General features: G+C 35.1%; 5 protein-coding genes and 1 long non-coding RNA gene across 23 annotated transcripts in view; 1 reads left to right on the top strand and 5 right to left on the bottom strand.

Moving 5' to 3' along the window:
- The window catches only part of LOC105214473 (putative mediator of RNA polymerase II transcription subunit 26), a 96,781-nt gene extending 93,295 nt beyond the window's left edge, over positions 1–3,486 (bottom strand). For 4 of the 15 annotated variants that reach the window (XM_054234736.1, XM_054234748.1, XM_054234740.1 and 1 more), the window contains exon 1: positions 2,798–3,484. The gene's annotated coding sequence lies outside the window, so the exon portion shown is untranslated. Of the gene's footprint in view, positions 1–2,797 lie in introns of all 15 variants that reach the window. The other 11 variants (XM_054234738.1, XM_054234739.1, XM_054234741.1 and 8 more) reach the window with 6 other exon arrangements.
- Positions 3,487–3,676: 190 nt separating this feature from the next.
- LOC128922806 (uncharacterized) lies at positions 3,677–4,498 on the top strand. The gene is made up of 2 exons (XR_008471991.1): positions 3,677–4,235; positions 4,301–4,498. It is a non-coding gene; the product is annotated as an uncharacterized LOC128922806 (long non-coding RNA).
- On the bottom strand, positions 3,865–8,348 carry Cyp6u1_0 (probable cytochrome P450 6u1). The gene is made up of 3 exons (XM_054234749.1): positions 8,190–8,348; positions 5,115–6,510; positions 3,865–5,027 (listed from the first exon to the last, which is right to left on the bottom strand). The coding sequence occupies exons 2-3, from the start codon at positions 6,184–6,186 to the stop codon at positions 4,612–4,614; spliced, it is 1,488 nt and encodes a 495-aa protein (XP_054090724.1). The 5' UTR covers positions 6,187–6,510; positions 8,190–8,348; the 3' UTR covers positions 3,865–4,611.
- On the bottom strand, positions 6,606–8,190 carry LOC128922805 (probable Ufm1-specific protease 1). The gene is made up of 2 exons (XM_054234750.1): positions 7,470–8,190; positions 6,606–6,955 (listed from the first exon to the last, which is right to left on the bottom strand). Exons 1-2 carry the CDS (start codon positions 8,043–8,045, stop codon positions 6,827–6,829), a joined length of 705 nt encoding a protein of 234 aa, XP_054090725.1. The 5' UTR covers positions 8,046–8,190; the 3' UTR covers positions 6,606–6,826.
- Positions 8,349–8,780: 432 nt separating the features above from the next.
- Positions 8,781–11,137, bottom strand: LOC105214476 (serine protease inhibitor 42Dd). 2 transcript variants are annotated; one of them, XM_011187921.3, is made up of 5 exons: positions 10,646–11,137; positions 10,434–10,570; positions 9,480–10,381; positions 9,271–9,412; positions 8,781–9,206 (listed from the first exon to the last, which is right to left on the bottom strand). In XM_011187921.3, the coding sequence occupies exons 2-5, from the start codon at positions 10,435–10,437 to the stop codon at positions 9,076–9,078; spliced, it is 1,179 nt and encodes a 392-aa protein (XP_011186223.2). In that variant the 5' UTR covers positions 10,438–10,570; positions 10,646–11,137; the 3' UTR covers positions 8,781–9,075. The 2 variants fall into 2 exon arrangements, with proteins under 2 accessions (XP_011186223.2, XP_028897698.2); XM_029041865.2 differs by lacking the exon at positions 10,646–11,137 and having other exon boundaries at positions 10,434–10,599.
- A 3,174-nt stretch (positions 11,138–14,311) lies between these two features.
- The window catches only part of LOC105214479 (oxysterol-binding protein-related protein 9), a 35,060-nt gene continuing 21,620 nt past the window's right edge, over positions 14,312–27,751 (bottom strand). For all 3 annotated transcript variants that reach the window (XM_011187924.3, XM_011187926.3, XM_011187927.3), the window contains 9 exons: positions 25,980–26,426; positions 25,766–25,917; positions 20,040–20,141; positions 19,802–19,976; positions 19,600–19,735; positions 19,444–19,530; positions 18,747–18,868; positions 18,537–18,642; positions 14,312–17,265 (listed from right to left, as the gene is read on the bottom strand). In XM_011187924.3, coding sequence (XP_011186226.2) covers positions 17,179–17,265; positions 18,537–18,642; positions 18,747–18,868; positions 19,444–19,530; positions 19,600–19,735; positions 19,802–19,976; positions 20,040–20,141; positions 25,766–25,917; positions 25,980–26,426 — 1,414 coding nt within the window. In that variant the 3' untranslated portion in view covers positions 14,312–17,178. The remainder of the gene's footprint in view (positions 17,266–18,536; positions 18,643–18,746; positions 18,869–19,443; positions 19,531–19,599; positions 19,736–19,801; positions 19,977–20,039; positions 20,142–25,765; positions 25,918–25,979; positions 26,427–27,751) is intronic.

Raw genomic sequence — 27,751 nt, 5'->3', positions numbered from 1 at the left:
CAGAAAATAAATCGAAAATTAGCGAAGCAAGAGAGAAATAGAATACTGCACGCTACATCATTTGAGTCAACTTTGTACAAAATCGAAATAAAGGAGAGCGCCGTCAAATTATCTGTGATTTTTCAGTGCTTCTCGATTGTAGTTGCCATAACAAATGCAGGATATAAGTAAATAATGACAAAGTATAAAATTTCATTAACATTTTAAATGAAATTAGGATTATCTTGCAAACTAGGTCTACCAAATATTTTCCCAGGTAATTAATGCAATGAAAATGTGGAAAAGTATACTTATCGGTATTGCAATCATTATCTAAGCTAAATATTAGCTAGCCATCGGTGTTCGCCACGGCAGACACAGCTGCTAATGTGCATAAATATATCTTGTAATGCTTTTATTTTTTTTATTTTTACAGAAAATCGATGCGCGCTCCAAGTGTAGTATCCTGGTAGCGGTTTGTCTTGTGCAGTCATACATTATTCAGGTACGAATATATAGCAAACGTTATTCAGCGTAGTCCATCCATCGCTACCACCAACAACCAACTGTTTTTCAATACAGTTTTATATTACTTTGTAACACATTTGTGTTTAATTTTGGTTCACACTAGTCATTATTGATTGTGTTTCCTACTGCTTCCGACTCCCACTCAAAAATTAATTTATGTCTTTAAAATATTGTTGCACTAAATACTAAAATATTGTCAATTTAGCGCATAATAATTTACACTTGATTACAAAGATCAGAAAGAATTAATTTTGAGCAAGTAAACAATGTATTTATACATTTTTACACTCTCGCAACATGTATGTAAACAACACATTTTTTTAGTTTGCCTATTTGAATATAATGAATATACATTTGGATGTCAATATGTGAATATTTACACTTTTATTTGTTAATTTTTTATTATTAAAATTTAAATTAAAATAAAATAAAAACAATTAAAATTCTTTCATATATTAATAAATGCATTGCTGAAAGTTATTTAAACAGGGCAACCACAAAATAAATTAGTAACAGTTCAAGATTAAAAAAATATTTACTTCATAATACTTTATTTTTTTGTCACTCGTTTTAACTTACTATTTCTCTGACGTATTGACATTTTTTATTTGCTTGTTTCCCAATTCCAATATATCATTTATGTATGACGTAAAAGTGTGCAGTTTTTTAACTTTCCAGGTTTACAGTTTTCAAACATACATACCTACGAAAGCTGTTTGTTCTTCTAATAATATATCGAAAAGCCATAAGACAAACAGACACCTACATATCAGCCTACACCAATGCGATATGCGAAACTATCAATGCTCGAAATAGAAAACAAAAACAAAACAGAATAATACAATTTATTATACAACATGTCTTCCTATGTACGTATATGTGTAAGTAGGTAACATTCGCACAAATCGACCCACACTTGTCAAGTCAAAGTGGTCTACTCGCATAGCGTATAAAAACATAAAAATAGAATATAAATAAACACAAAAAACTCAGTAAAGAGATAAGAGGCCGAAGCAAAACGTGTGAATGCAAATAAATTAAGAGACAAGCATTGGTCAGCATGGGCGATTGTACATTTTATAGATGGGCGAGAACAGGTTTGCAAACGAAAACCGCTTCCAATATTTACATGCCTGTATTTAACAAATAAAATAAAAAATTGTAGGTATGTATCAACCAAGTATCCTGCTAAACTGCACATCGATGAGAATGCGAACTAATTAGTTCTCTTAGACAAGACACACGCAGTGTTGAAGCGTTAAAGAATAATATTATATTATTGCAAGTGTCTAATATGTTAATTCTGACGTAGTAAGAATAATTTAAAAACAGATATACGGAAGTTCAACATAAATATTGAAGGGAATCAAAAGACACGGTTGGTTCTTTGAAGGGTCGAAAGACTTCTTAAGGCAAATGTAAAGCAGAAGCGGAATATCTAAATTAAAATTATAGGAAAGGTCTTCAGACATTCTGTCATGTTTTGATGGGGAAACCGATTCAAAATTACATTTATTTATTTACTTTTTTAAATACGCAATCGTAATCTATATAAAATATTTGTTAAACAAAAACATTATGTTTTGGTCAATGAACTTTTTATGGAACATCAACAAAGATCGTCAAATATTTTATTTTCTAATAATCATTCAATTATTTTTTTATTATACGAAGTATTCGTGTGTTCTACATTAAGATGATTGTTAATTACATTTTGCAAATAATTGATAAGGAACCTCAGTGATAGGTGATAATTTAATTTTTTGAACTTATTTTAATAATACATAATATTTAAACAGGTCGACTTGATTCAGATATAATGAAGCCAATAACCGAGAGACACATCAAAGGGCTATTTGTATACAACCATGTCCAGATAAGGGTAAACGTTAGTACACATACAGATACTAAGTTTTTCAAGTGCACTTGCGCATACAGGAATTGAAAAGTGCAATTATATGGAACGACAAATGGATTTGCTATGAAGTTCCGCACAATAAACAAATATGTATACAAAAGGTGCAGACACAATTCCAAATTGGGGGTGTAACTCCGTTATAGGGTTGCCGAATGAATCTATCATTCTTATGTTTCACCCCAAAATTAAGTAAAATGGTTAAGTGAAAGGCAATCGCTCACAAAATAGATGAAAAAGTAATTTGTTAAAATGTTGTTAAGGTACACATATAGTATAACTTTATAACAAAATAAAAATAATAACAAAATTCCAATTGGTTTCTATAAACCCGCTTATTAGAAAATATCCTATATTTTATTTGTTTTTAATTACCTTGCTATGTTTTTCTCGTCGTCTATGATGCCAATTGTTTGATTGTTTTGGCGAATCCGTTGTTATATGTTGTTAGTGTTTTGTGCTTTATGATTGCACACAAGTACGCACATTTCGCACATCAAATAAAGCGAAATATCTCGTCCTTTGAAGCGAAAGCATATGTACATTGTGTATCCAAAGCGTCTGATATCAAATTAAGAAGTTAATCCGCTAAACTGAATTTCCCCCAGTCAGACAGTAAAACACTATACATTTCAAATTTTGCACCCTATTCTCATTTTTCAAAACACTAATAAGTTAAATCACATAACTTTTGCTTTTTTAGTCGCAAAACACTGTTGTAATTCACTATTTGGAAACTTTTGCAGACAACACATTCCCCATATGAATATTTTACTATATCCTTTTCAGAAAAAATTAGCGGACGAATTCGCAGCGTTTTCAACATTTGTTTATACACTGCAAAATATATTATTATACTAATTTTTCGCATTTTTCGGAAAGAGTAGAATTACTACCATCATTTAAATAATGTTTTCCTCTTATTAGTCCAATTTTAATAGAATTAAACACTTTTCCTTCTTCTTTTCACTTTATGTCTGCCATTCGTAATGCAATGAAAAAATTCAACGGATAACGGAATCGCGTAGACAATGAGCACAACGAGCGCGCACAGCTGCCATTTTACGAATAAAAAGCGGCTACAAAATTGAAAACACAAATGACAAATTCGTATTGGACGCAGTGGACGCCTGACACGGTTGCATTTTTAGTACTGTTGGCCAAAAATAGTGGCAAAAGAATAAAATCAGATATGTGAAATACTTAATAAAAGAAATATAAAATGTGAGCAGTAATATTAATATGATGCAGCTAATTGTGATTATTGCAATAAAAACTTAATGAGAAGGGTAAAATATTGTCAGCTGTAAATAAAATTACGGTTACGTTTTCTTCTGTGACAATGTGGCAACTAGTACATTTGCAATTTAAACCAAAGTGGAATCGGAACAATATACGCAGTGCTGCCATAAATAGCGGAAAATTCCGTCATATTTGAAAGGTTTTTGAAAAGAGCAGGAATTGTAACTTTAACACTAATTAATCCATAACTTACCCGTTATTGCTTAATAAAATGTTTGTAAAATTAAACTTTAAATTATTCGCAACACCTACCACTAACAAACCACATATATTCTGAGCAAACATACATACGGAAAAGGTGTCTATATCGCATCATGACAATGACTCGCAATCGTTTCAAATAAAAATGTATTTAAAATATTTTATATATATAATTAACATATATTTTTGTTCGTGTCTTCCATATAATAAACCGATTTGTATTGAACAAATAACAAAAAAGCTTTCGTACATATATAAGGGATAACTTAAATACACATCACAAGCAGCAAACATATTTACGGATTTTTAGGTATTCTAACGCCTTAAACAAATAAACCAAAATCTTTAAATGTCTAATAAACGAATATAAAATAGTATTCAAAAAAATAGCATGCCCTAGAAATCCGTAGGCATAACCCGAAGTCAATGGTTTGGAAAGTATTTGTACACTGCAATACAAGTCATGAGGCGAAATTGTAACTTAAAAACAATAAAATATATGTACATACATATCTTAAAGAATATAAGGCGGAATTACTACACATAGTAAGTTACATTATCTTAAGAAGTGAATTAATATAACATTTTTAAATTTTGTACACAACTGTCAATTGTGCCATAAGAATGTCTAAATATGTTTTTTTTTTATATTACTCTCCCTATTTTAAGCAGCACTTGTACGCGATTCACACACGCTGTACTTTCAACTTTAATTTGCCTTTTGGTGTAAGTACCAAGCGTGTGTTATCGTACACCAGTGGAATCGGTGTTTCGCGACATGGACTGAAGCTGTAATCACGCAACAGCGTTGCAAGCCCAACCAGCATTTGTTGTTCGGCAAAATGTCGCGCGAGGCAGTAACGTGGACCGGCACCGTAAGGTAAGAAAGCCATTGGATGACGCTGTTTAATATTTTCCTCACTAAAGCGTGCCGGATTGAATTTATTCGGCTCGGGATAAAGCACTGGATCACGGTGTATAGCCGCGATTGGTATGACTAGATGATTGTCTGGTCGCAGCATGAATATAGTATTGGGCACTTCGTAGTCCGCATTCGTGTTGCGCAGTATGAAAGCGTATGGTGTATGTTTGCGCAAAGTTTCTGAAAAGTTGAAATAAAGTTGTTTAATTATAAACACTGATATTATAATATAATTTTTAGTATTATTTAAAAGAAGTTATAACTTACCATTCAAACATTGTCTCAGCAAATTCATATCTTTCAAATTTTTGCTATCCATACCATTTTCATTACGCTTGAGCACTTTATGTATTTCTTCCTGTACACGCCGCTGCAAATCCGGCTGCAGCGCTAATTCATACAAGCAGAATGTCATCGCCGAGTTGCATGTTTCTAAGCCCATGAGGATAAATGAAAATGCCTGTGCTGCTATTTCTTCATCACTCAAACGTCTTTTTGGGTCGCGATCTCGTTTCAACTCGGCAAACATGTGAAAGAAACTATTATGCTTATCCAAGCGACTCCACTCCTGTTCGAAGAGCTTCTGACGCACTAACTTAAGAAAGTAATCAGTGGCAGCTTGTTCGTAGTTTTTGTAGCGTAACAAGCGTGCAACATTTGGAAAATACATAAGGAAATACAGACGAAACATATTGAAGTCTTTGAGGTAACTACGCGCCATACGTCGAAATTCAGTATCGGAATTTAATAGCGTTTCACCGCTAATACCAAATGCCAGTGTCGAAATCACATCAATATTATAACAATCCACCAAATGATTTATCGGTACTGCATTATCGTCCGCCGCTTGTGCCAAAGAACGTTGCATTGTGCTGGCGACTTTCTCCAACGTTGGCAACATTTGTGAAATTTTCTCTTCAGCAAAAGCTGGACACACAACAGTGTTGAGACGTTGCCAATCTGCGCCGTCTTGTTGCAGTAAATTCGCCGAGAGTGGATCATGTGGCGCGTTACCGAATACACCACGCTCCCTGAAGTGTGTCGCATGTGTTATCAGTACATTGCGCACCAAATCTAAATCCAATACTAAAACCATCGGTTTCAAGTATGCATAACAACCTATGAAGGGTGCTTGACCTTTGTACTTTTCGTAAAGTTGCTCCAGTACGGTGCTTATGTGGCGTTTACCACCAACGCCACCCAAATTACCAACTAAGAATTTCGGCTTTGCATGTAATATACCACGCCGTTTCCAATGCGAGAGGCTCGCTTTGACTATGAAATATATAATTGAGGCAGCACTTAAGGCGGTGTACAGCAAACGTTGCAGCAATTCCATCTTATTTCGTAAGCGATATTTTAGTATGTAAACCTACTGAATATTTTTTATTGTTTATGTTTTTAGCTAGTTATTAGTTATTTAAGCGTTTGTTGTTTAGTGAAAATTTCACATGACGAAGTATGTCTTTTGTTGTTTATGTGTATTTGCCAAGTTAACAACGCGGCAGCCCCGGCTATTGCAGTCAGCAAGCGTGTGTTACGAGGTGGCGACAAGTGCTTATCGCAGACATATTTTACAATTTTCGGATGCCTTTAAGAATTGTTGCGTTATCAGTGGCTATCGCGCATTTAAGTAGCAGTTAACGGTAGAATGGCAATATCGCTGTGTGTCACATGTAAAAATTATCAAAAATTTTATAAGTGAAAACAATCTTAGCAATTCGTTGATAGTTCCTTCCAAAAGCAAAAGTCCAAGTGTTTTGGTTTGTTTCAAAATAATTATATATGTATTTAAATTTATTTAACGTTTTTTGGCATCGCTGTAATAAAAGCAATTCAATTTTTATTAAGTAATACTATTGCAACAGTTTCATATGTTTTTTTTTTTTTTTTGGATATGGACATTTAACAAATGAATAATACAATTATGTGTATTGTCCAGGTGTTTTCATGTTTTGGCATCTTGTTTTTCTGATATTTTATTTAAGTTGAGGTAAACAAATGTTATAGAAGGAACTATCAACAAATTCCGACGTGTGCTGCCAACGTATGTAGCCGCGTTCAACTAGTTCTTGCACAGACTTGGGCACGCCGATAAAGTGGGGATCCTGTAAGTGAAAGAAAAAATAACGAGATCAAAAATATGTTTAGCACACGTTTGTAAGTTACAAACTACTGTTAGTTATTTTATACATTAAATTTACTGGCGCGCAGTACTATATAATTACGACAAATAACCTTTAATAAATAACCAGCTAATGGTAAAAAAAAACTTCGACTTTGACCGCTAACGTAATTATTGCTGCCGTTTTAATTGTAATAAGTGTATGCTGCTATTGTGTAAGTTTATTTACACATGAATTGCTGCATACACAATGTACTGAGCAAAGAGCCAAAGTTTGTTGTTAAACAATTTAATTGTAAACGTTGGCAACCATATTGCGATCACCACCACCACCTGTTAACTAGTCACAGGTCATAAATTCGTTTTTAGCTGAACATTTCTTAATAACAAGTTTCATAATAATGTATAATGTCATTTGCATAATATTCTAGCAAATATAACGTTTTTCTTCATACAAACTTAAATAACTAAAATAACTATTTCTTTGTATTACTTACAATGACTAGTAAATAAACTTGATTGCCGCTAATATGTACTCCTGCGATGCCTTTCGCTCCAGCGTCCATATCGCCACCCATCATCACTAAACCACCATAATCTTCGAAATATTTTTTCAATACATTTGCATATTTCTTTAGATCCTCGTGGCTTGCAATGTGTATTATACGGCACACAACATCGTAGAGTGCATCCAAAAAGTAAAACACTTCAATGGCACCAATCCAATCATGTGAGCCAACAAAATCATTTGTTTTGTCACCGATCTTCACGAGCGCTTGTTGCATTTCTTTTATAGATGGCACTAGCACATCCAAATCCGTAGCACCGCGTTTCCCAGCAATCCATGAGCATATGGATTGTAGCGTGCGATAGGCACAACCCCAGCCGATGTCCTTGAAACCGTCACAATTGTAGTGAAAGTATGAAAAATCTCCTTTCGTATACAAAGTGACGTTGGGTTCAGCTGCAGCAGTTGTTTTTGGTGGTGGCAGCAATTTGTGCACGTTGCGTAGCAGTGTATATGGATAACATTTGCGTGTTAGTTGGTGTGCTTCATCCATATCTAATACCATTTGCTTATTCAACCATTAATCGCCCACTCTACTTTTTTCGCGTTTTTTCTATCGTCCACTTTTTTTTCGTTACTTGAAACTGCCGTCTGTGCCCAGAAAATTTCTTAGTTAACGCGGCTACATTATATGTGTATTCTTTTGCACCTGAATCAATTATTTTGCACTTATTTTAGTTTTAAACAATTTCAATCGTACGCGTCTATTACTAACGACAGCCGAATAATAAATAAAATTTTGATTTTGCGTCTCTACCAACGCAGGTACCGTTTTTTTTTGCGCTGTTGCTAGAGTTTGTTGTTTTTGTTGCTGACATAACGTCAAAGACGAAAAGTGTGTAGACAACAATTGCTTTGGTTGCCACTTGATTGCAAAATAAAAAAATAAAAAAGCAAAACAAAAATAAAAAACAGTATAAAAACCACTATTCATATAAATGTTAATAATTATTTTAAAAAATATTTATTTAAAAATATTTAAATTTAAAAATTATATATATAAATAAATTAAATTGTAGCAAAATTAACAAATGCTTTAATTAAATTTATCAAATAGTTTAAATTGTGCTTGCGAATCTTTTTTCGTATATTTATTTGGAAAAAAATGTATTTAGTTTCTTATTTTATTCATTATTTTGATTTCCTACCATACAAAAAACCACACTAACAATTACTAAAGTCTCCAAAACCAGTATTCTGTTTTATCTCCTTATCACATAAGTTCTAATCAAAAGCCCACCACTGTATGATTACATATTTTTATTTTATTTTTTTAAGTGTATATTTATATTATCTTCCATAAAATATATATTTTATTAAATTAATAGCAATAATTAATCTAACATTATTCAAACTCTTGTGTGTTTTACACAAAATTTAATGAAACATAAAATTCACGTTGGCAATGAATATGCCCTTGTAAAATCCCATGTCATCATAGCATATTTACAAGCGTCCACTCATTGCTGTCGTTTAGTTAAATACCCATATACAATGTAAATAGGTCTGTTTGTTGTAAATAACAACAATTAAATTTAGAAATGTGTGACATGACCAACAAAGTAGACATTTTCATTATCTTTAATTGCAAATACGAATGGATGATCGGCGACGAACTGGTATGTTTGTTGTTGAAATGAAGCCGATAACGGTACAATTTTCAAATCTGTAATTAAAATTGTATAAATAAATAAGAAATATATTCAATATCAATAACGCTATGCACTCACATGTAGCCGCGGCCGCTTCGGTGCCCGATTCGTTGACCTCAATGAAAGCTTTGTGCTGAGCTTGGGAAACGGCCACTTTTTCTTGCGCTGCCAGCAAACTGCTGAAATCAGCTTCATCACTGAACATGCTAGTGATGCCAAACTAGTGCAAATTTAATAAAAAATTAATTTTTTGCAAAAAATTTACAAATCTACAGATATAAACTTACCTGCTCCAGTACCGGTTTCAGCTCAAGTTCGAATTCAAATTTAAATTTCGGTAGATGTAGTATAACCTCTTCGGTGCGCATCGCTGTCGACAATTTTGTCAAATCAACGCTCTTCAATTTCGCCTCCAAATCCGCTAAACCGTCAACACTCTTCGGTAGCAGCACCAACATGGAGACATCTGTATCCAAATAAGCCAACTCCACAGCGGTGGCATCCAGCTCCGGGAAGTCGCCATAGAGAAAATCATCCGTCTGCTTCATCATATCAACTTCCACCTTGCGCGCAGCACTCTCGTGGAAATGACGTCTCGTAGTCGTATGATTGTGGAACTGATTCACCCACTTTGCCTTAAAATAGAGCGCATTCACCAGCACCAACGCTGTATTCGCGTCCAAACCGTTGGCTGGAATCAAATCACGAATTTTATTATCCGTTTCAGCTTCTACCCAACTGTTGATGTTCGCTGCTGTCGCTGCAGCGTCAGCAAATCGCACACTCTCCGCGTTGGCGTGCATTTGGTCGACGGCGTATGCATTGTATTGTGGTGATACTTGGAAACGTTCATCGATGTAAATGCGATTGGCCAGCCGGAATGTTGCAGTACCCGTCGCCGATTTGGTCTTCTCAAAGAGTCTACCGAACTTTTGTGCAACAGCACGCTTATCGCCGGCTTGTGGCAGCTGCAGGCTGGTGGCCAATTCCGCAGCCGTTTGACCTTCAGCACCGAGGTAGGCGAGCGCTAAGCAGGTCTCTATGGAAATTGGCGACACGATCACGTTGTCATTGGGTTGTGCGCTCACAACGGTCTGCAAGAGTTGTGAAGTCAGTGTTTGGCTGCAGTCGCATGTGACAGCAGCGGCCATTGCGGTGGCGATGAGCAGTAGTAGTTGGCGTATTGCAACTGTGAGGATAAAAAAAATTAAAGAATTATTTTAATTACTTGTTCAACTCACACATTGTCAGCTTCTTTTTTCGTTTTATGAATTTCTCTTTTTGTGTTTATCCGTTTGTGTAGACCTTACGGCATGCCAGCATTCTCCAGACTGGGCTTGCCAGCACAATAAGTTTCTGCTTATGAATGAAGCTAATGCTAAAATTAGTTGTTTATTATTTTTTTATTTTTTTTTTTATTTTTACTGTTTTTTGTAAATATATTTATATGTACTTGCTTGTATTTATATAAAGCAATAAGCGTTGTCAACGCGAAACCGAAAATGTGGATAAAGCAGAACTTTTTGCTTACTGAATTTGGCAAAAAAAGGAATCACTAATATTATTTATTATTTCTATTGATGAATAGTCGAGTTGAATAAACACGTCTGCAGTTACCAAACCTTTTGTTATTATGATTGGTTTTTCACTCTTAAGCGGGTCTTTTGCTACCAAGCAGCCGCTTTGTGAGTTATTTATGTTTTTATATTTGTATTGCGATGTCATCTTGTACGACGAGCCGTTATACATATGTGACACGGGAAGACAAGTCTTACGTCAACCGGGAACCTGTTCTACTTCTGTGCGTCCAAATATGAATATACGTATATGTGTGTATGTTTATATGTGGTTCTATGAACATCGCAAAAATAATACATACATATGTATATACTCCAAACGACTTATTCGGTTAAAAAAATATGTATGTGGCCAGTTTGGTTAGACAATTAAAAGTACATAATTATTGGGGGCTTACCCGTCGCAAAATAATACAAAATATGTATGTATGTATATATAAATTAAGCTGGAGCATTGATTGAATAAAATAAAATCAAAAAAATATAAAATAAAATATTATAACAAAATAAATAAATACTAAAACTAAATATTATTACAATACATCGTAATACATTTTTTTTATTTATGTAACCTTATTTTTTTCAATTTCTTTTTAAATACTATTTTTTTAATCACATAAGTCGCAAGTTTAGTTTTTGTGTAAATTTATTTAAAAAAATTGACTATAAAACCAAAAAGAAAATTTATTATTTATTCTTATAAAGTTACCATTGAATTTTGCACCTCCTCAAAAAATCCATTTTGTAATATCTTAAAAGTAATGAAAATTTGAAGTTGATCCGATAATTACTTTTCGAGTTATTCGAAATGAATTAAATGCGTTTTTCTCAAAACTATGTTTTTTGAACTGGTGCCAACTGGAAAACCGCTCTGTAGACTTTAATGAAATTTATACAGCTTTTAGAATACATAATATGATTTTTTTCAAAAATTTCGATTTTTTAAGACCAATAAACTTAATTGATTTTTTCCCGAAAATGTGGCAAAATATTTTCTGAGACCGCCATTTTGTTAATTTTGAAAAAAAGCTCCGAACAGGCCCAGGATTATCTATTTATAAAACTAATATTTCTTATCCGATTGATTTTAGACGAATCTCCAAGGACTTATGATAGTCACCACAAGGACTTTTTTTGAAACTGTGTCAACACAAACATTTCTGAGTAAAAGCTGAATTTTTTAATGAAATTTTGGTTAATTTTTCAGAATCTGGAAACATATCTATTAAAATTTTTCTTAAACTGTACAGATAGCAGAAGAATTGTGTTGAGTTTGTCGAATTCATTGAGCTCACACTATTGATTTTTATACTCTCGCAACAAATGTTGCTAAAGAGAGTATTATAGTTTTGTTAACAAAACGGTTGTTTGTAACACCCAAAACTAAACGAGTTAGATATAGGGTTATATATACCAAAGTGATCAGGGTGAAGAGTGGAGTTCAAATCCGAATGTCTGTCTGTCCGTCCGTCCGTCTGTGGAAGCTGTAACTTGAGTAAAAATTAAGATATCTTGATGAAACTTGGCACACTTATTTCTTGGCACCATAGGAAGGTTGCTTTCGAAAATGAGCAAAATCGGACCACTGCCACGCCCACAAAATGGCGAAAACCGAAAACACATAAAGTGCCATAACTAAGCCATAAATAAAGCTATGGAAATAAAATTTGGTATGAAGGATCGCACTACGAAGGGGCATATTTGGATGTAATTTTTTTGGGGAAGTGGGCGTGGCCCCGCCCCCTACTAAGTTTTTTGTACATATCTCGCAAACCAATCGAGCTATATAAACCAAACTTTCTGCAGTCGTTTTTTTAGCCACTTCCTAATACAGTCCAAAAATGAAAGAAATCGGATCATAACCACGCCCACCTCCCATACAAAAGTTAGGTTGAAAATTACTAAAAGTGGGTTAATTCACTAACGAAAAACGTCAGAAACACTAAATTTCACATAAGAAATGACAGATGAAAGCTGCACTCAGATTTTTTACAAAATGGAAAATGGGCATGGCGTCGCCCACTTATGGGTCAAAAACCATATCTCAGGAACTACTCGACCGATTTCAATGAAACTTGGTTTGTAATAATTTCCTTACATCCCAATGATATGTTGTGAAAATAGGCCAAATCGCTTCACAACCACGCCTACTTCCTATATAGCAGAACTTTGAAGACGATCTGAATCGTTTACTTTACAATATATAAAGTAAGCACTAGTGAAGATATCGATGCAGAACTTTGCACAAATACTACCTTTATAGTGTGGCAGCCCCATTCTAAAATTCGCCGAAATCAGACCTTAGGTTTTCAAGGCCCCATTAATCGAACATGAGGACCTCGGTGCTTCTAACCCAATATTATGGCTTCCAACTTTCAATGGACTTTATACAATATATATGACGAATATGTGGGTCGAATTGTATATTATATAATATAAATAAAGTTTAATAAATAAATTGCGAGAGTATAAAATGTTCGGTTACACCCGAACTTAGCCCTTCCTTACTTGTTTAATATAATATTGATATTTTAATATATAAAAAATTATTGAAATTTAAAGTTAAAAAAATCGAACTGATAAATAATATTTAACATGAATGTTTTAATTAGACAGTAATATGACAAATTATTTTTTTATAAAAAGAAATATTATAAAATAAACTTTATTGTAAAAAACAAAAAAAAATATTTAAATTTTATGTTTAACAGTTTTTTCATATTTGAAAAAAATTATTATTCTTAAAATTTATTGTAATTAATATGACATATAAATTTTTTAGAAAACGAAAAAAAGAAAAAAATGTTTTTTATTAAAAAAAATAATTATTTTTTTTTTTAATTAATTACATTTTTTTTACCTTTTGGTTTGGAAAAAAGTTTTATACTAAATATATATTTTTTAAATTTTATTTTGCTTACTCGTTTTTTTTTATTTTACCTAAAAATATACATAAAACATTATTTTTATACTTTTCCAAACAATTTTATTTATCTTTTAAAGTTTTTAATAATTAGTAGTTAATGAAAAGTAAAAACAAAATTGGATTTCTATATAACATTATAGGATTGTTATTGCATTATTATTATTTATATAATTTCAATTTAGTATTTTTTATAAATTGTTTACCTAACACATACTAGATAGATACGCATGCATACATACATAAGTAACTATGTACGTTTGTATGCATGTATGTATGTGTGAAATAATTATAGTAGACTATATAAATTTATCATACAGCAATAATTCATACTTTTCTGCACGACTGTGAGTGCGCGTAAAAAGGCTTCTTCTGATAGCAGGAATAACGCTTTTCCCGCAAACTTACAAAATATTAAAATTAATTAATATATTTGTATATACTTTTAAAGTAAAGATACTTGGAGCGGATTAACTTCTTTTTGTGGTAAATTAACTTTTTTGTTATAAAACAAGTGTTTTTGTTGTGCAAAAATTTGGTAAAATGTTAATTTCATAATTAAATTGTGTTTCGAAAGTGTGTGTTGTAATTGAAAAAAAAGTGTTTTTGAACAACTTAGCAGAGAAATTTAGTGTTTTAGTTGTGGTGAGTAGGTTATTAGAGTCTTTTTAGGCTTGTTAAATTGTTAAGTTGGAATAATTTCATTTTAACGTTAATTCTCTTTATACATAAACGTAAGTGCAAACGTTATTTGTGATTGCGTTCGTTAATATTTTAGTTTAATTTTTGACTTTACTGGTGTTTTATAGTTATTATATGTATATGCTTTTTTGTTGTTGTTTAAATTTATTTATTTTTTCCTTTGCAATTTGTTAACTTTGTGGATATTCTTAGAATATATTTAATATACATAGTATGTATGTATGTATGTGTAAATAAATGTGATTCATTAAATTTTACGTTAATTGTTTACAAATGTGTGGTTAATAAAATATATTATGCATTAATGTAATAAAATCATGGAACTATGGGAGGACTTGCTGGTTTGTTTTGTGAAAATATTAATTAAATATGACACATTTGTTGTTGCTGTTGTTAATTTTCAGCTTTCGATGCTTGAAATATTTTATATATTTTTATTTTTATTTAAAAATGTGGCCATATTTTTTAAGAAAGATTTAATTAAAAAAAAATTAAGAAAATTAAAAAAATTTTTTTTTGGTTCATTAATTTTATTAAAAAAAAATTGTTTTTGAAGTTGTCTTTTTTTTTGCAATCAGTTGCTTGGTGGTGCAGGCAGCAAACAGTTACGCAGAGTATTAAGCGTATTTGAAAATGAAAATTTGTTGTTTTTGTTGGCTTTAAGCGTAAAGTGGGAAAAGGCATAATTTCGGTAGTTTAGCTGAGAACCATTATTTGTAGCTATGTATGTATGTGGCGTATATTACAAATACAATTTGATTGTATACATTAGTTGTTGCAGGTTTTGAATATGTAATTTAGGCTTTTAGTAAAAAGTTAATTCTTTTTTTAAATAAATTCTAAGTTTCGAAATTAGTTGAAGACATTATTGCGGCGCTAAATTTATATATATGTAATGTTGTTAATGCGCGCTATTTTAACTGAGATATTCTGTATTTAAATCTTAAATTTTTCATTATTTTTTACAAATTATTTTGCATTATTTTTTAAATTAATTTTTACAAATTATATTTTTTTCAACACAATTTTTAATTATTAAAAATTATTTTGTATTAATATCTTAAATTGATTGTTAAAAATTATTACGTTTTTAATTTTTTAAATGAATTTTTAGCAGTTATTATTTTTTAATTAATTATTAAAGTTGTTTTTTGGTAATTTTTTAAATTAAATTTTAAATATTATTGTTTTTTTTCTACAAAATTATTATTTTTTCAACAAAATTATTAACTTTTACAAATTATTTTTTTGTGAACTTTTTAAATGAATTTTAGAAATTGTAATTTTTAAATTAAATTTTTAAATAATTTTTAATTAAATTTTAGTTATTAAAACTTATTTCTTGTGAATTTTTTAAATGAATTTTAGAAATTATTATTTTTCAAATTAATTATAAAAAAATATTTTTTGCTATTATTACATAATAAATTTTTTTTAATTATTTTTAAATTAATTTTTAAGTATCATTATTTTTTTTCAAATTAATATTTATATTATTTACACTAATTTAGCAAAATTGCAAACCAAGTGATTATTTTTGATTATTTACTAACATTTTACTCTTTGACTCACATATGAAAAATAGAATTGCTATATTTGTATATGTTTGTATGTATGTATGTGTTTATTTAAGTCTACAAGCTAGTTTTTTATAGTTTTTGAACCGCTTCCCATATGCTTCTATGTAATATATATTTGCCATTACATTATATACTAGCAGCGATATGAACGTGTACAAGTCAAGCATGCACACATTGTTGTTCTTACTGTAAGTTTTCATTAATTAATTTCAATTTTTTTTTAATTTTTTATTTATTTTTCACTTGCTTCGTTACACTTTTACTAAATGTATGTATGTATTGTGTGTATTTATTGCAGATTTTTTTTCTTGTTTTGGTTGTGTATTTTAGTTGAATTTTCTTTTACAATTTCACTTAAAATGCCTTACGAGTGCTATTAAATTGTGTTTTGGTTATCAGTTTGTTGGTTCCATCCATAAAGTAAATTGTAAATTTTATTTTGTATTTAACCTATTTTTAATACGATTTTTTTATATGTTCCGGCAACATTGGCTTAACAGCTACTGGTTCACATGTCTCTATGTATAACAACGGCGCGCGTCCGTAACTCTTCCGACTTGTCACACAACCACTTCGTCGCAACACATTCGTACACTTAACGGTACAACTACGAAATGCCGTTAGGTGCCATCGGCTATAATACTGTCCAAAAGTACTTCGAGAACGAAAGTACTTGTGGGCGGGGCGAGGGGTGCAGGAATATTGTACCTCACAGCTTTGTCTCATTTTTCGTTTACAACATTTCTATTTCTATTTTCACTTTACATACATCTTCGTTGTCCTTTTGCGTCGTTTGGCCACTTTATACATATACATATACGTATACATATATATATAGTATATATAGTCAATGACAGCATCTTTAATTATAGTCGTGTGTTGGTGTGTATGTGCTTCATTCGCCTCCTTTGCCTTTGGGATCTGCATCATCGTAAGCTTCTCGTTTCTCGCTTCTCAAGTTGCTACGTTCTTTGATATGAATGCTTGTTTGTATGTATGTTTGCTTGTTGCTTCCGCTTAATAAATCGCACCTCACACACACATCTTCAGCTGCTCTCGCACACATTTATAACATTTCACTATTTTGCTTGTAATCTTTTTAGTCTTACTCTTCTTCTTGTTGTTGTTCTTCTTCGAATTTATCTTTACTTGTCGTCGGAGTTTCGGTTTCGCTGCCTTGTGATTGATTGCCGTGCCGTCTTTATTATCTTTTGCTCTCCTTCTCTTGCTGATAAACGCGCTGGCTAAGTGGCTTCGCGTAGATCCAGTTATCACCAACGGGGCGGAAATACTGTAAAATGTGGGGGAAAGAGTTGGTGAAAACGGAAATCGAATTAGGTGTGATGATGTGAAGTGATGGAATCCAAACTCAGATAAATTTTAAAGTTTTTTGTTTTTCAATTAAAGTTTCAAAAATTGTTTTTAGATGCGCTAGATACTTTTATGAGAGGCAGATTATGTACTAGAACTTAGTATTTAGGTCATCTAACCACAGGTCAGTCCGCTATAATAACAGGGTTTCAATTTTCGATCGGTGAATTATTTTTAGGTTAAGTTTTTCAAAATCTTATTTGTTGTCTATTTATATGTTGTTTTTGCAATATTATAAATGTGTTCTTTAAGGTTTAGAAAATGACCTCGGAGTTCATTTCTTGGTCAAAAAATATGTTGTTGTTGTATTAGTTATATAGAATCCGTCTCCGTGATGGTTTTAAGTGATTCCATCAGACTGGTTTTATAGAGATGGTTGAAAAGGAAAGCGATTGTGAGTTGGTTAAGTCTCAAAATGTATCCAAAAAGGTCCAAAATTCTGTTGTTGTCCAAACATATGTTGTTGTTGTATCCAAAAAGGTCCCAAAAAATATTGGAATGGAGTCTTAATTTTTGAGTAGTTTAATCTAAGCAGAATCGAATTAGACCCAGACGATAGTCTCCACTATACCCGAGGCAACTGGTTCCGACAGTCGGATTTACGACACGAAATGAACCAAAATTTTTATCCAATCAAGGACTGCCAACTGACAAATTTCCTCCAAATTATTTACTATAAAAACAACAACAACGTCAATCGGTTGTAATTAAACGGAACGAACCCGGATTTTTAAGAGGTTAGGACTCGACAACTCGCACTTTCTAAAACTGTTGGCTTTGAGACATAAAAATTACATAGTTTTCGGGAGTGAACGCCAACTAGCCTTCTCATTCTGTTGTTTATTTATTTTTTTTTTTCAAATTGAGCGAACGAAGAATCGCAAGAGTCGCCATTGGTAAGGAAGGGATACATATCAGACACATCAGAACCGTTATAATTCCGAGTTATAAACGGTAAAGGATTATATTTTAGCTGTCTACAACAACAACAACATATGACTTATCTTTAAATTCTCTCAATTTTTTTTATGTAAAATTACTTCTAGTTTTCATTTGAATATGTATAATAGTATGTGAAGATGTTATGTTCAATTTGAGGTTATAGTTCGACAAAATTACATTTCCAAAAATTAAATGTTTTCGAATTTTGTTTTATAAAACACCAAAAACAAATCATGTTCTTTCACTCACCTTGTGCTCCCACTGTGTCTCTGTGTCCTTGCGATTCTTCGCCTCATCACGTTGTATTTGTTCCACGGCACATTTAGCATTTGTGGCCTTTTCGATGTCATTGAACCTATGAGGAGTGAAAAAAAAACAATATTTTAGTCGAAAAATTCCAACAAAAAGAATTAAAGTAAATATAACAGTAGTAGTAGTAGTAAGAAAATTTTGTTTTACTTGAGTCCCGCGGTCACTTCCTTCCATACGCGTCTGGATTCATATTCTTCTTGTTCAACGATTGGTCGAACTTGTTTCTTAAATATTGGAATACGATTTACGTCTACGAATACTTCAGTTTTCTAGAAAATTAAAAATTAAACATTTTTTGCATGTTTAAAGTTTTTGCAATTTAACAATTGGAACACAACACATATGTATATATATATACTGCATACTGTGAGTTTTTTGTCAGTTTGAATTTGAGGTTAGCTTAGGAAAATAATTTCGTAATAACAAATAAAATACACACAAATTTATACAGAACAGCAATGCAAGAGAGAGACCAAAACAAATAACGGTACTTAGAGTAGTAAAAATTTAATTTTCTAGATAAACAAAGTAAACTGGTATGGTAACTGGCTCAAAATATTTAAGAGAGAAGTACAATAATCGTTTTGGTGTAGTTTTTTTGTTTTTGTTTTGTATTTTTTGAGGTTAGGACGGAGTAATTTGTTGAGAGATACAGAGCGAGAGAGAACGTTTGTAGGTTACTGTATGGAAACTTATAGTTATAAACATATAGAGAGCAAGAGGTGTGTTTAGGAAATGTATATAGCAATACAAATTACGGTTAATAAAATTACACAAGCATACTGAAAGGTACAAAAAACTTAAATAAACTGTTGTAGCACAAACGTAAGTGAGTAAAAATTACATTTTTATCATGCCATTTGGCTTCCATGAGGCCGCTCCACTCGCCCGCTATCGAAGCAAATGGTTTCTTTTCGTTGGGCGCGTAAATCTACATTCAATAAAAGTAGAAAAAAACAGTTAGAAGAAGTATTATATAATTTTTTAAGTGTGGACCCACTTCAGCCGTCACTTTGTTGCGCTTGCCGCCATAAAATGGCTTAGTTAAGAACTCAATTGTCGCGTGATAACCGGTTTGCGGGCAACGTATTTCGACTGTGCCACCCAATTCGATCCAAGGGACGGTTAAAATAGATCTAACGGTAAGAGAAGTGCATTAAAGTAGCTTCATTCTGAATATTGAGATATTGATGAGTTCATACCTGCCATAGCCATTCGGAAATGTGACAATATACTCTTCGCTGTGATCCACCAGCGTCACAATACCTTCACCGATATTGTGTACGCCAATTGAAAGGCCTAGAAATTTCGATTTGGTCCAAACGTGCGCGGAAAACGTGATTTTCTTATTGACATGCTCAGCATAGAAGGCGGAAACTGAAATCGAAAGTTGGATTATTTATTTTTTACAAAGCAAGATTTTTAATTTCGAATACGCACTTGGCGGATGATGCGAAACCTGTTCGGCTAAGAACGTCAGCTGATTGCGATGACACCAGGGAACCGGTCCATCACTCACGACATTGTCATCGGGCGTTTCGTCTGAAAGTGCAAGAATTTTTATTGATTATTGTGGTGATTATTGTGGTTCCCGAAATAAAACGCTTTGGTTAGAATTAATTTAATAATATATTTTAAGCGCCGATGCGCACGTAGTCGCTGCTAAGTTAAAAGGGGCATAATTAGGCTTATGCACTAAGTTTTATACCAGCAGGTGCTTGCATACCTAACTGTTACTTATTTATTAGTTGTTTCCTTTTATGCTATGTTCGTGTCAGCATTCCTGGAAGTGCGCATGAATTGCTGACTTACTGGAATGATGTTGCCAAATCGATAAATATAATATAAAGATTAATAACAATTTAATATTGTAAGAGATTGTGGTTTGTGCCACAAATACTCCCCTTGTTGGAGAAAGTTAGCAATAACTAAATAGAAAAGAAATGTAACAATGTTTAGCGAAATTTGACTCGTCTTTTAGGAGACGGCGAAGAAAAGCTTAAGTCGGTGTCTGGACGATATGACGATGAAAGTCGTGATGTCCCAGGTTCGGATGACTCTGGGGAATTTGATGAAATGAACGTTGTGTTGTTGTCGTTATAGTTGTTCTGTTCAGTATCGTCGGGAAGTAAATATACCGGCTTAAGTCGGTCGATTGAAATAGTAGTATTTTTGCCTCTGACGTCTACGATGAAATATTTATCATGCCTTGAAATCACTCGATGCGGCCCTTCGTACGGAGAAGTAAATGAGTGATGTGGAGCGTCACGACGAACAAAAACATGAGAACAAGTCGCTAGTTCTTTAAAGATGAATGTTTTCTTTTGACCATGTCGGGCTACGGGTTGCGGTGCGAGCTCTTCGAAGTATTTCCTTAAGCTTTCAGCAACATTAGACGGCGGCAATGAATGTCGTGGTGAAGGTGCGAGGAATTCGCCTGGTAAACGAATCGGTTCTCCATATACGAGATCGGCTGGAGTGGCACCAAGATCCTCCTTCCAAGCGGCACGAATTCCGAGTAACACAATAGGTAGCATGTCTACCCACGAGCTGTTTTCATGACAGCGGATCGCATCCTTCAAATGACGATGTAGACGTTCTACCATTCCATTCGATTGCGGATGGAAAGTGGTATGTATATGTTTGCTGCCGATGAGACGGGCGAGAGCGTTAAAAAGTTGACTCTCGAATTGAGTTCCCTGGTCGGTTGTAATACGTAGGGGAACGCCATAGCGGCATATCCACCCTGCAAAAAGCGTGCGTGCGACGCAATCGGCGCCAATACTCTCAATAGGAAATGCTTCTGGAAATCTTGTAAACCGATCGATGATAGTCAAGCAGTTGCGGTACCCTCTTGATGGTGCGTATGGTCCAATGATGTCTACGTGGATGTGTTCAAAACGTCTTGTGCGGCCTGAAAAATTTTGAATTGGTGATAAAACGTGGCGAGATACTTTGTTTCGTTGGCAAGCTAGACAAGTACGGGCCCATAAGCGACAGTCTCGGTTGATGCTAGGCCAGATATAACGTTGTGTTAATAATTTAGCAGAAGCTCGTGATCCAGGATGACTAATACTATGGAGAGAGTCGAATATTCGCTTTCTCAGCGATGCGGGGACATATGGGCGAATAAGGTCGCCAGATATGTCGCAATAAATTGGTTTATCGCAGCCTGGAATGTTGACTGGTCGCAAATTTAATGAATCGTCTTGTTCTCCCCGTAAACGTTGCTGAAGTTCCTCGTCTTCGCTTTGTGCTTGTCCAAGTTCGTTTGTAGATACTGCGGTGGATATTTCTTCGATACGTGAAAGGGCATCTGCGACGATGTTGTCCTTACCAAATATGTATTGAATATCTGTGGTAAACTGGCTGATAAAATCTAAGCGATGAAATTGCCAAGGTGTCGCTCGATCGGGATCCTGGGAAAAGGCGTGAAGTAAAGGTTTATGATCCGTGAAGACTGTGACATGTCGTGCTTCGAAAATATAGCGAAATTTTCGTAAAGCAGCGTAGATAGCATGTAGCTCACGATCGTAAGGACAGTGTTTCCTGACAGCTGGTTGAAGCTTTTGGCTGAAGAAAGCCAATGGTTCCCAGTTTTGTCCACGTCTTTGTTGTAGCACAGCGCCAATAGCGTACTCGGAGGCGTCAGTGAAGATGGCCCAAGGAAGTGTTGTGTCAGGATATGCTAACAGCGTAACTTTGCGCAGCTCTTCCTTGCATGTGACGAATGCTGCTTCCCCCTCTGGAGTCCAAGGAACCGGGTGAGAGCCTTTTATTGAAGCCCCTTGGATGTACTCGTGCAAGGGTGCCTGAAACTTGGCAGCGTTTTGAAGAAATTTTCGATAAAAATTGATCATACCGAGGAACTCACGCAGTTTTCGGATCGTTGTTGGGCGAGGGAAGTTGACGATCGTGTCTACTTTACCTGGAAGGGGTAAAATCCCTTTTGCTGAGATGCGGTGTCCCAAAAAGTCGACTTCGGGAAGACCAAAACAGCACTTAGTGGTGTTAATTACGACACCATACTGAGAGAGCCGTTCGAAAAGTAAACGAAGATGCGTGTGGTGCTCTTTAATGTCTTTAGAAGCGATTAGGATGTCGTCTATATATGGGAATGTGAAGTCGTCCAATCCCCGTGTCACCTCGTCGATAAATCGTTGAAATGTTTGCGCGGCGTTTCGAAGTCCGAACGTCATGAACGGAAATTCGAAAAGTCCAAACGGTGTTATGATGGCCGTTTTGTCAACATCTTCTTTGGCAACTGGTATTTGATGAAAAGCGCGGACGAGATCAATTGTTGAAAATATGGTTTTGCCGGCTAAATTGGCAGTAAAATCTTCCAAAACACGATTGATCATACCGAGGAACTCACGCAGTTTTCGGATCGTTGTTGGGCGAGGGAAGTTGACGATCGTGTCTACTTTACCTGGAAGGGGTAAAATCCCTTTTGCTGAGATGCGGTGTCCCAAAAAGTCGACTTCGGGAAGACCAAAACAGCACTTAGTGGTGTTAATTACGACACCATACTGAGAGAGCCGTTCGAAAAGTAAACGAAGATGCGTGTGGTGCTCTTTAATGTCTTTAGAAGCGATTAGGATGTCGTCTATATATGGGAATGTGAAGTCGTCCAATCCCCGTGTCACCTCGTCGATAAATCGTTGAAATGTTTGCGCGGCGTTTCGAAGTCCGAACGTCATGAACGGAAATTCGAAAAGTCCAAACGGTGTTATGATGGCCGTTTTGTCAACATCTTCTTTGGCAACTGGTATTTGATGAAAAGCGCGGACGAGATCAATTGTTGAAAATATGGTTTTGCCGGCTAAATTGGCAGTAAAATCTTCCAAAACACGAACGGGATATCTGTCAGGCAATGTACGCGCATTAAGTCGACGAAAATCTCCACAAGGTCGCCATTCACCTGTCTTTTTCGGGACCAGGTGCAGCGGAGATGACCAGGAACTCTTCGAGCGTTGAGCGATTCCCAGTTGTAGCATTTTATCGAATTCCGCCTTTGCAATTTTTAGTTTGTCAGGGACGAGTCTTCGTGCCTTACAGGAGACGGGAGGTCCTGGTGTAGTAGCAATGTGGTGCAGCGTTGTATGTTTTGTTGGTTGACAGATTCCTTCAGGCTTCGTCAGATTAGGAAACTTCTTGAGTGTGTCTGCCCATATAGGATCGACAGGCAATACTTTGACTTCTGAAATGATATTGGATACTGATAATTTACATGCTACTTTTAATCCGGTTATCGAATCAATAAGACAGCTGTTCTTAAGATCGGGTAAGATGCCGAAATGTGCCAAAAAGTCTGCGCCAATAATAGGTTTGGATATGTCCGCCACTACGAAGCGCCATGTGAAATTTCGTCTAAGTCCAAAATTTAATGATAGAGTTATGCAGCCGTAAGTGTTGATTGTAGATCCGTTTGCCGCTGTGAGATTATAATTTGCTCGTTCCGTTGACCAAGATGCGAGAGATTTGGGAAAAGTGCAGAGATCAGCGCCAGTATCCACTAAAAATTGGATTTTGGTGGCGCGATCTGTTACGAAAAGGCGGTTGGAATCGAGTGAGGAGCCGTTAACCGCCACTAACGGTCCGACGGAAAGTTTCCCTGGTACGTGCATGGCGATTTGCAACGGTTTGCTTTATTGCCGAAAGTTTGATGATACCAGCACATATTGTTGTTAGCTGCTGGTGAAAACCTACGTGAACGAGAGCGCTGGCGAGAGCGGGTAGTACCTCTGCCTTTAAACATCGAGGTTAGCTCGTTGATTGAAGCTTCGAGACGAGAAATGCGAGATTCGACGGTTGGTGTTGAACGGAATTGATTTGTGCTGTGGGCAATGCGATGTCATGTATTTTATCTGCCAGAGATGCTAGCTTGTCGAGGTTAATGTCTGCATGGGATGCAAGTATTGATTGCGTTGTCATCGGAAGTCTGCTCAGCCACTTTGTACGTAGAATATTGTCAGGAACGGTATTGTCGAGGCTTCTAAGATGGCGCAGAAATTGCGACGGCTTTCTGTCGCCCAAAGTTTCTTGTTCGAGAAGTTGTTGTAATCGAGCGTCTCGAGAGAGCGTGAGACGTTCGACGAGTGTACCTTTGAGACGAGTGTATGGTGCTTCTGTTGGAATCTTCAAGAGGAGATCTTCCACCTCTGCGGCAGCCTTCGGGTCAAGGTGCGAAGAAGCGTAATGGTACTGTGTGATTTCGTCTGAGATCCCGGCCAGGTGGAATTGTCCTTCTAGCTGAGCGAACCATAAGGCTGGCCTTTCCGAATTGAAAAGCGGACATCGTATAGACACACGTTGAAGCGGCGTGATGCTGTCGGCGGCTTGAACACTAGCGTTGTCTGGCATGTCGAATGGATGATGTTAAATTCTTTGCAAAATTTGTGTACTTCACTCCCACGTCGAGATAGTCACCGTGCAAGAAAACACCAAAAGGCTCCAATTTGTAGGGCGAGCGACCACGTGCGCGGTTAACCACAAAAATCACTTCACCAAGTGCACGAATTAAAAAAGCACTTTAGCTAAGAAATTTACGGACGAGTTGCGAATTTTAAATTTTACTTAAAAACGCGGAATAACTAACCGTAAATCACGTCGGGGTCACCAATGTGGTGATTATTGTGGTTCCCGAAATAAAACGCTTTGGTTAGAATTAATTTAATAATATATTTTAAGCGCCGATGCGCACGTAGTCGCTGCTAAGTTAAAAGGGGCATAATTAGGCTTATGCACTAAGTTTTATACCAGCAGGTGCTTGCATACCTAACTGTTACTTATTTATTAGTTATTTCCTTTTATGCTATGTTCGTGTCAGCATTCCTGGAAGTGCGCATGAATTGCTGACTTACTGGAATGATGTTGCCAAATCGATAAATATAATATAAAGATTAATAACAATTTAATATTGTAAGAGATTGTGGTTTGTGCCACAAAAAAGTTCACTAAAAATAGGAGACAAGGATCGAAAGATACGAAATTGTTGTTGTTGTTGAGCGACAGAACAACATATTTTAAGGTTTTCATGTGGATGCCGGTAAGTGGATTCGACTGTCGTGGAAACGAATCCAGAGGTCGTAGGAACTGTCCACAAATATCATTGCCGGGAATGCTCCGATATTCACTAATGTTTCAAATACGGTGGCCTTACTAACCTGGCAAATCCCAATGGCATTGAAACACTTCGCCCAATATGGGATTGTATGGTTTCTTGGCTACCGCACTTTTACGACCAGCGTGATAGGCACTCAAATACCAACGACATGTTTCGACAATGCGTTCGCGTGGCGTCTCCATCTCAGCAATTCTGCAATGAAACAACAACTACACTTAATTACAAACATACACATTAAAATAGTTTAAACATACCTCAGAAACAGATCCGGATGTGCAAAGTAATCAGCGTACATCTCCAGCAATGAGCGTCGCTCCAGAATGAAAGTGGGCAACACAACCTTCGTCAAGTCCATGCCGATCTTCACTTGCGATATGAGATGTGATATCATGGAACCATGCGCCTCCATGCTGATCGTGGAGTCTTCCTCCTCTTCGTACAGTGCATCGTAATCGATGCTATCGTCATCGCCGTATTTTTGGAATGTTTTATCGCCGGCACTTAACCGTTGCGACGCCGACGCAGTAGCGCCTTTCGGCGCACCAGCGGTTATGTTTTCCGCTACCGTAGTCAATGCCGTTTGATAGTCGTCCAGACGATCGACAATGGATGACTTGGCGCTGGCATCCTTTTGTGGTTGTGCTTCCGGTGCATTTTCATATGTTGGCGATGTGGTTTCCACGGAAAAGCCACGCGTGGCGCTACAAATTAAAATAAAAAAATTGAATTATAAATAATGGAATTGTATAAGCGATCTGATTGCGTTATATAGTGTTAAAAAGATAAAATTCTGTCCCAATTAAAACTTATTCAGAGTTTGTAATTGCTTGGCTCAGTATTTTTTAAGCACGCATCGAAGATGGTCACGAGTAAATAGAGAAAAAAAAAACAAATTATACAGATGAAGGCTGTTGAGAATGTAAATAATGTCTATGGTTTTGATACTGGAAGCCAATCACGCGCAATTTTGAGTTCCGGTGATTTTGAAGCCAAAGCTCCTCTACTCTGAAAAGTGAATTATCGAAAATATTGGTAAAAAATGGAGATCGTCGAGTCCGACCGTCATTGAAGAACTCTCTCGATTCCCTAGAAGCTAATAATTCTTCAAATAGCCATTTGGAAACATTTAAATAAATATGTGGACAACAAGGAGCTCGATGTATGGTTGCCACTATTAACGCAAAAAACTACATGTATCGAATTTCCATCAGCGAATCGCTACTGAATCGCAAATTTCAATGTAAAGCCAAAACGGCTGAGATCGAATATCGGTGAGCCGACTCAAATGGTAGCCTAACTAGGCACTAGGTGCCGAAGATTTTGCAATGTGCCTGGTGGAATTGAAAGGAAATCATTTACTATGACCTGCTATATTACGGCCAAACTCTTTACTAGTCTTAGTCAATAGGGCAGGGTCCACACGGTGATAGATACTAGTCAGTGCAACGCATCCACTTTTTAGTCCAGACCTGGAATCAAGTAATTACTATATCTTCCTGTATACGGCGTTTGATTCTGCTGATGAAGTTTCGTTTCAAGAGGAGCTTATGAAAATCGACTGTCCCAGTTATTTGCAAATAGGGACAACTTTGAAAATTTTTTCACTACAAAAAATGTTATAAAATGTTTTTTGAGACACAGAGAGCCTTCAGCTCCTTTTATTTTGCTATTTTCTTTTGTTTTTTTGAGATCTACCAATTCTCAGTACCCTTTTCTACCACCCTCATGCTGTGAATGCGGCTAAATACTTTCGCATAGCCGTTAAATATTTATGGAAGTGCAAAAGATGCAACAAAATGCCGATTTACGACAACAAAGCGGCCAAAGAACCATGATAGTAAAGTAAACGGGTGAAGGACGAATATAAAAACAAAGTTACATACTTTTTAATAGAATCACATATACAAGTAAAAACAAGTAAGGAAGGGCTAAGTTCGGGTGTAACCGAACATTTTATACTCTCGCAATTTATTTATTTAACTTTCCTTATATTATATAATACCCAATTTGACCCACATATTCGTCA

Source organism: Zeugodacus cucurbitae, chromosome 6, assembly GCF_028554725.1.
Source record: "Zeugodacus cucurbitae isolate PBARC_wt_2022May chromosome 6, idZeuCucr1.2, whole genome shotgun sequence".
Taxonomy (NCBI): Eukaryota; Metazoa; Arthropoda; class Insecta; order Diptera; family Tephritidae; genus Zeugodacus; species Zeugodacus cucurbitae.
Note: the sequence above shows the minus strand (reverse complement) of the source record. Positions and strands in the feature narration are given on the sequence as shown.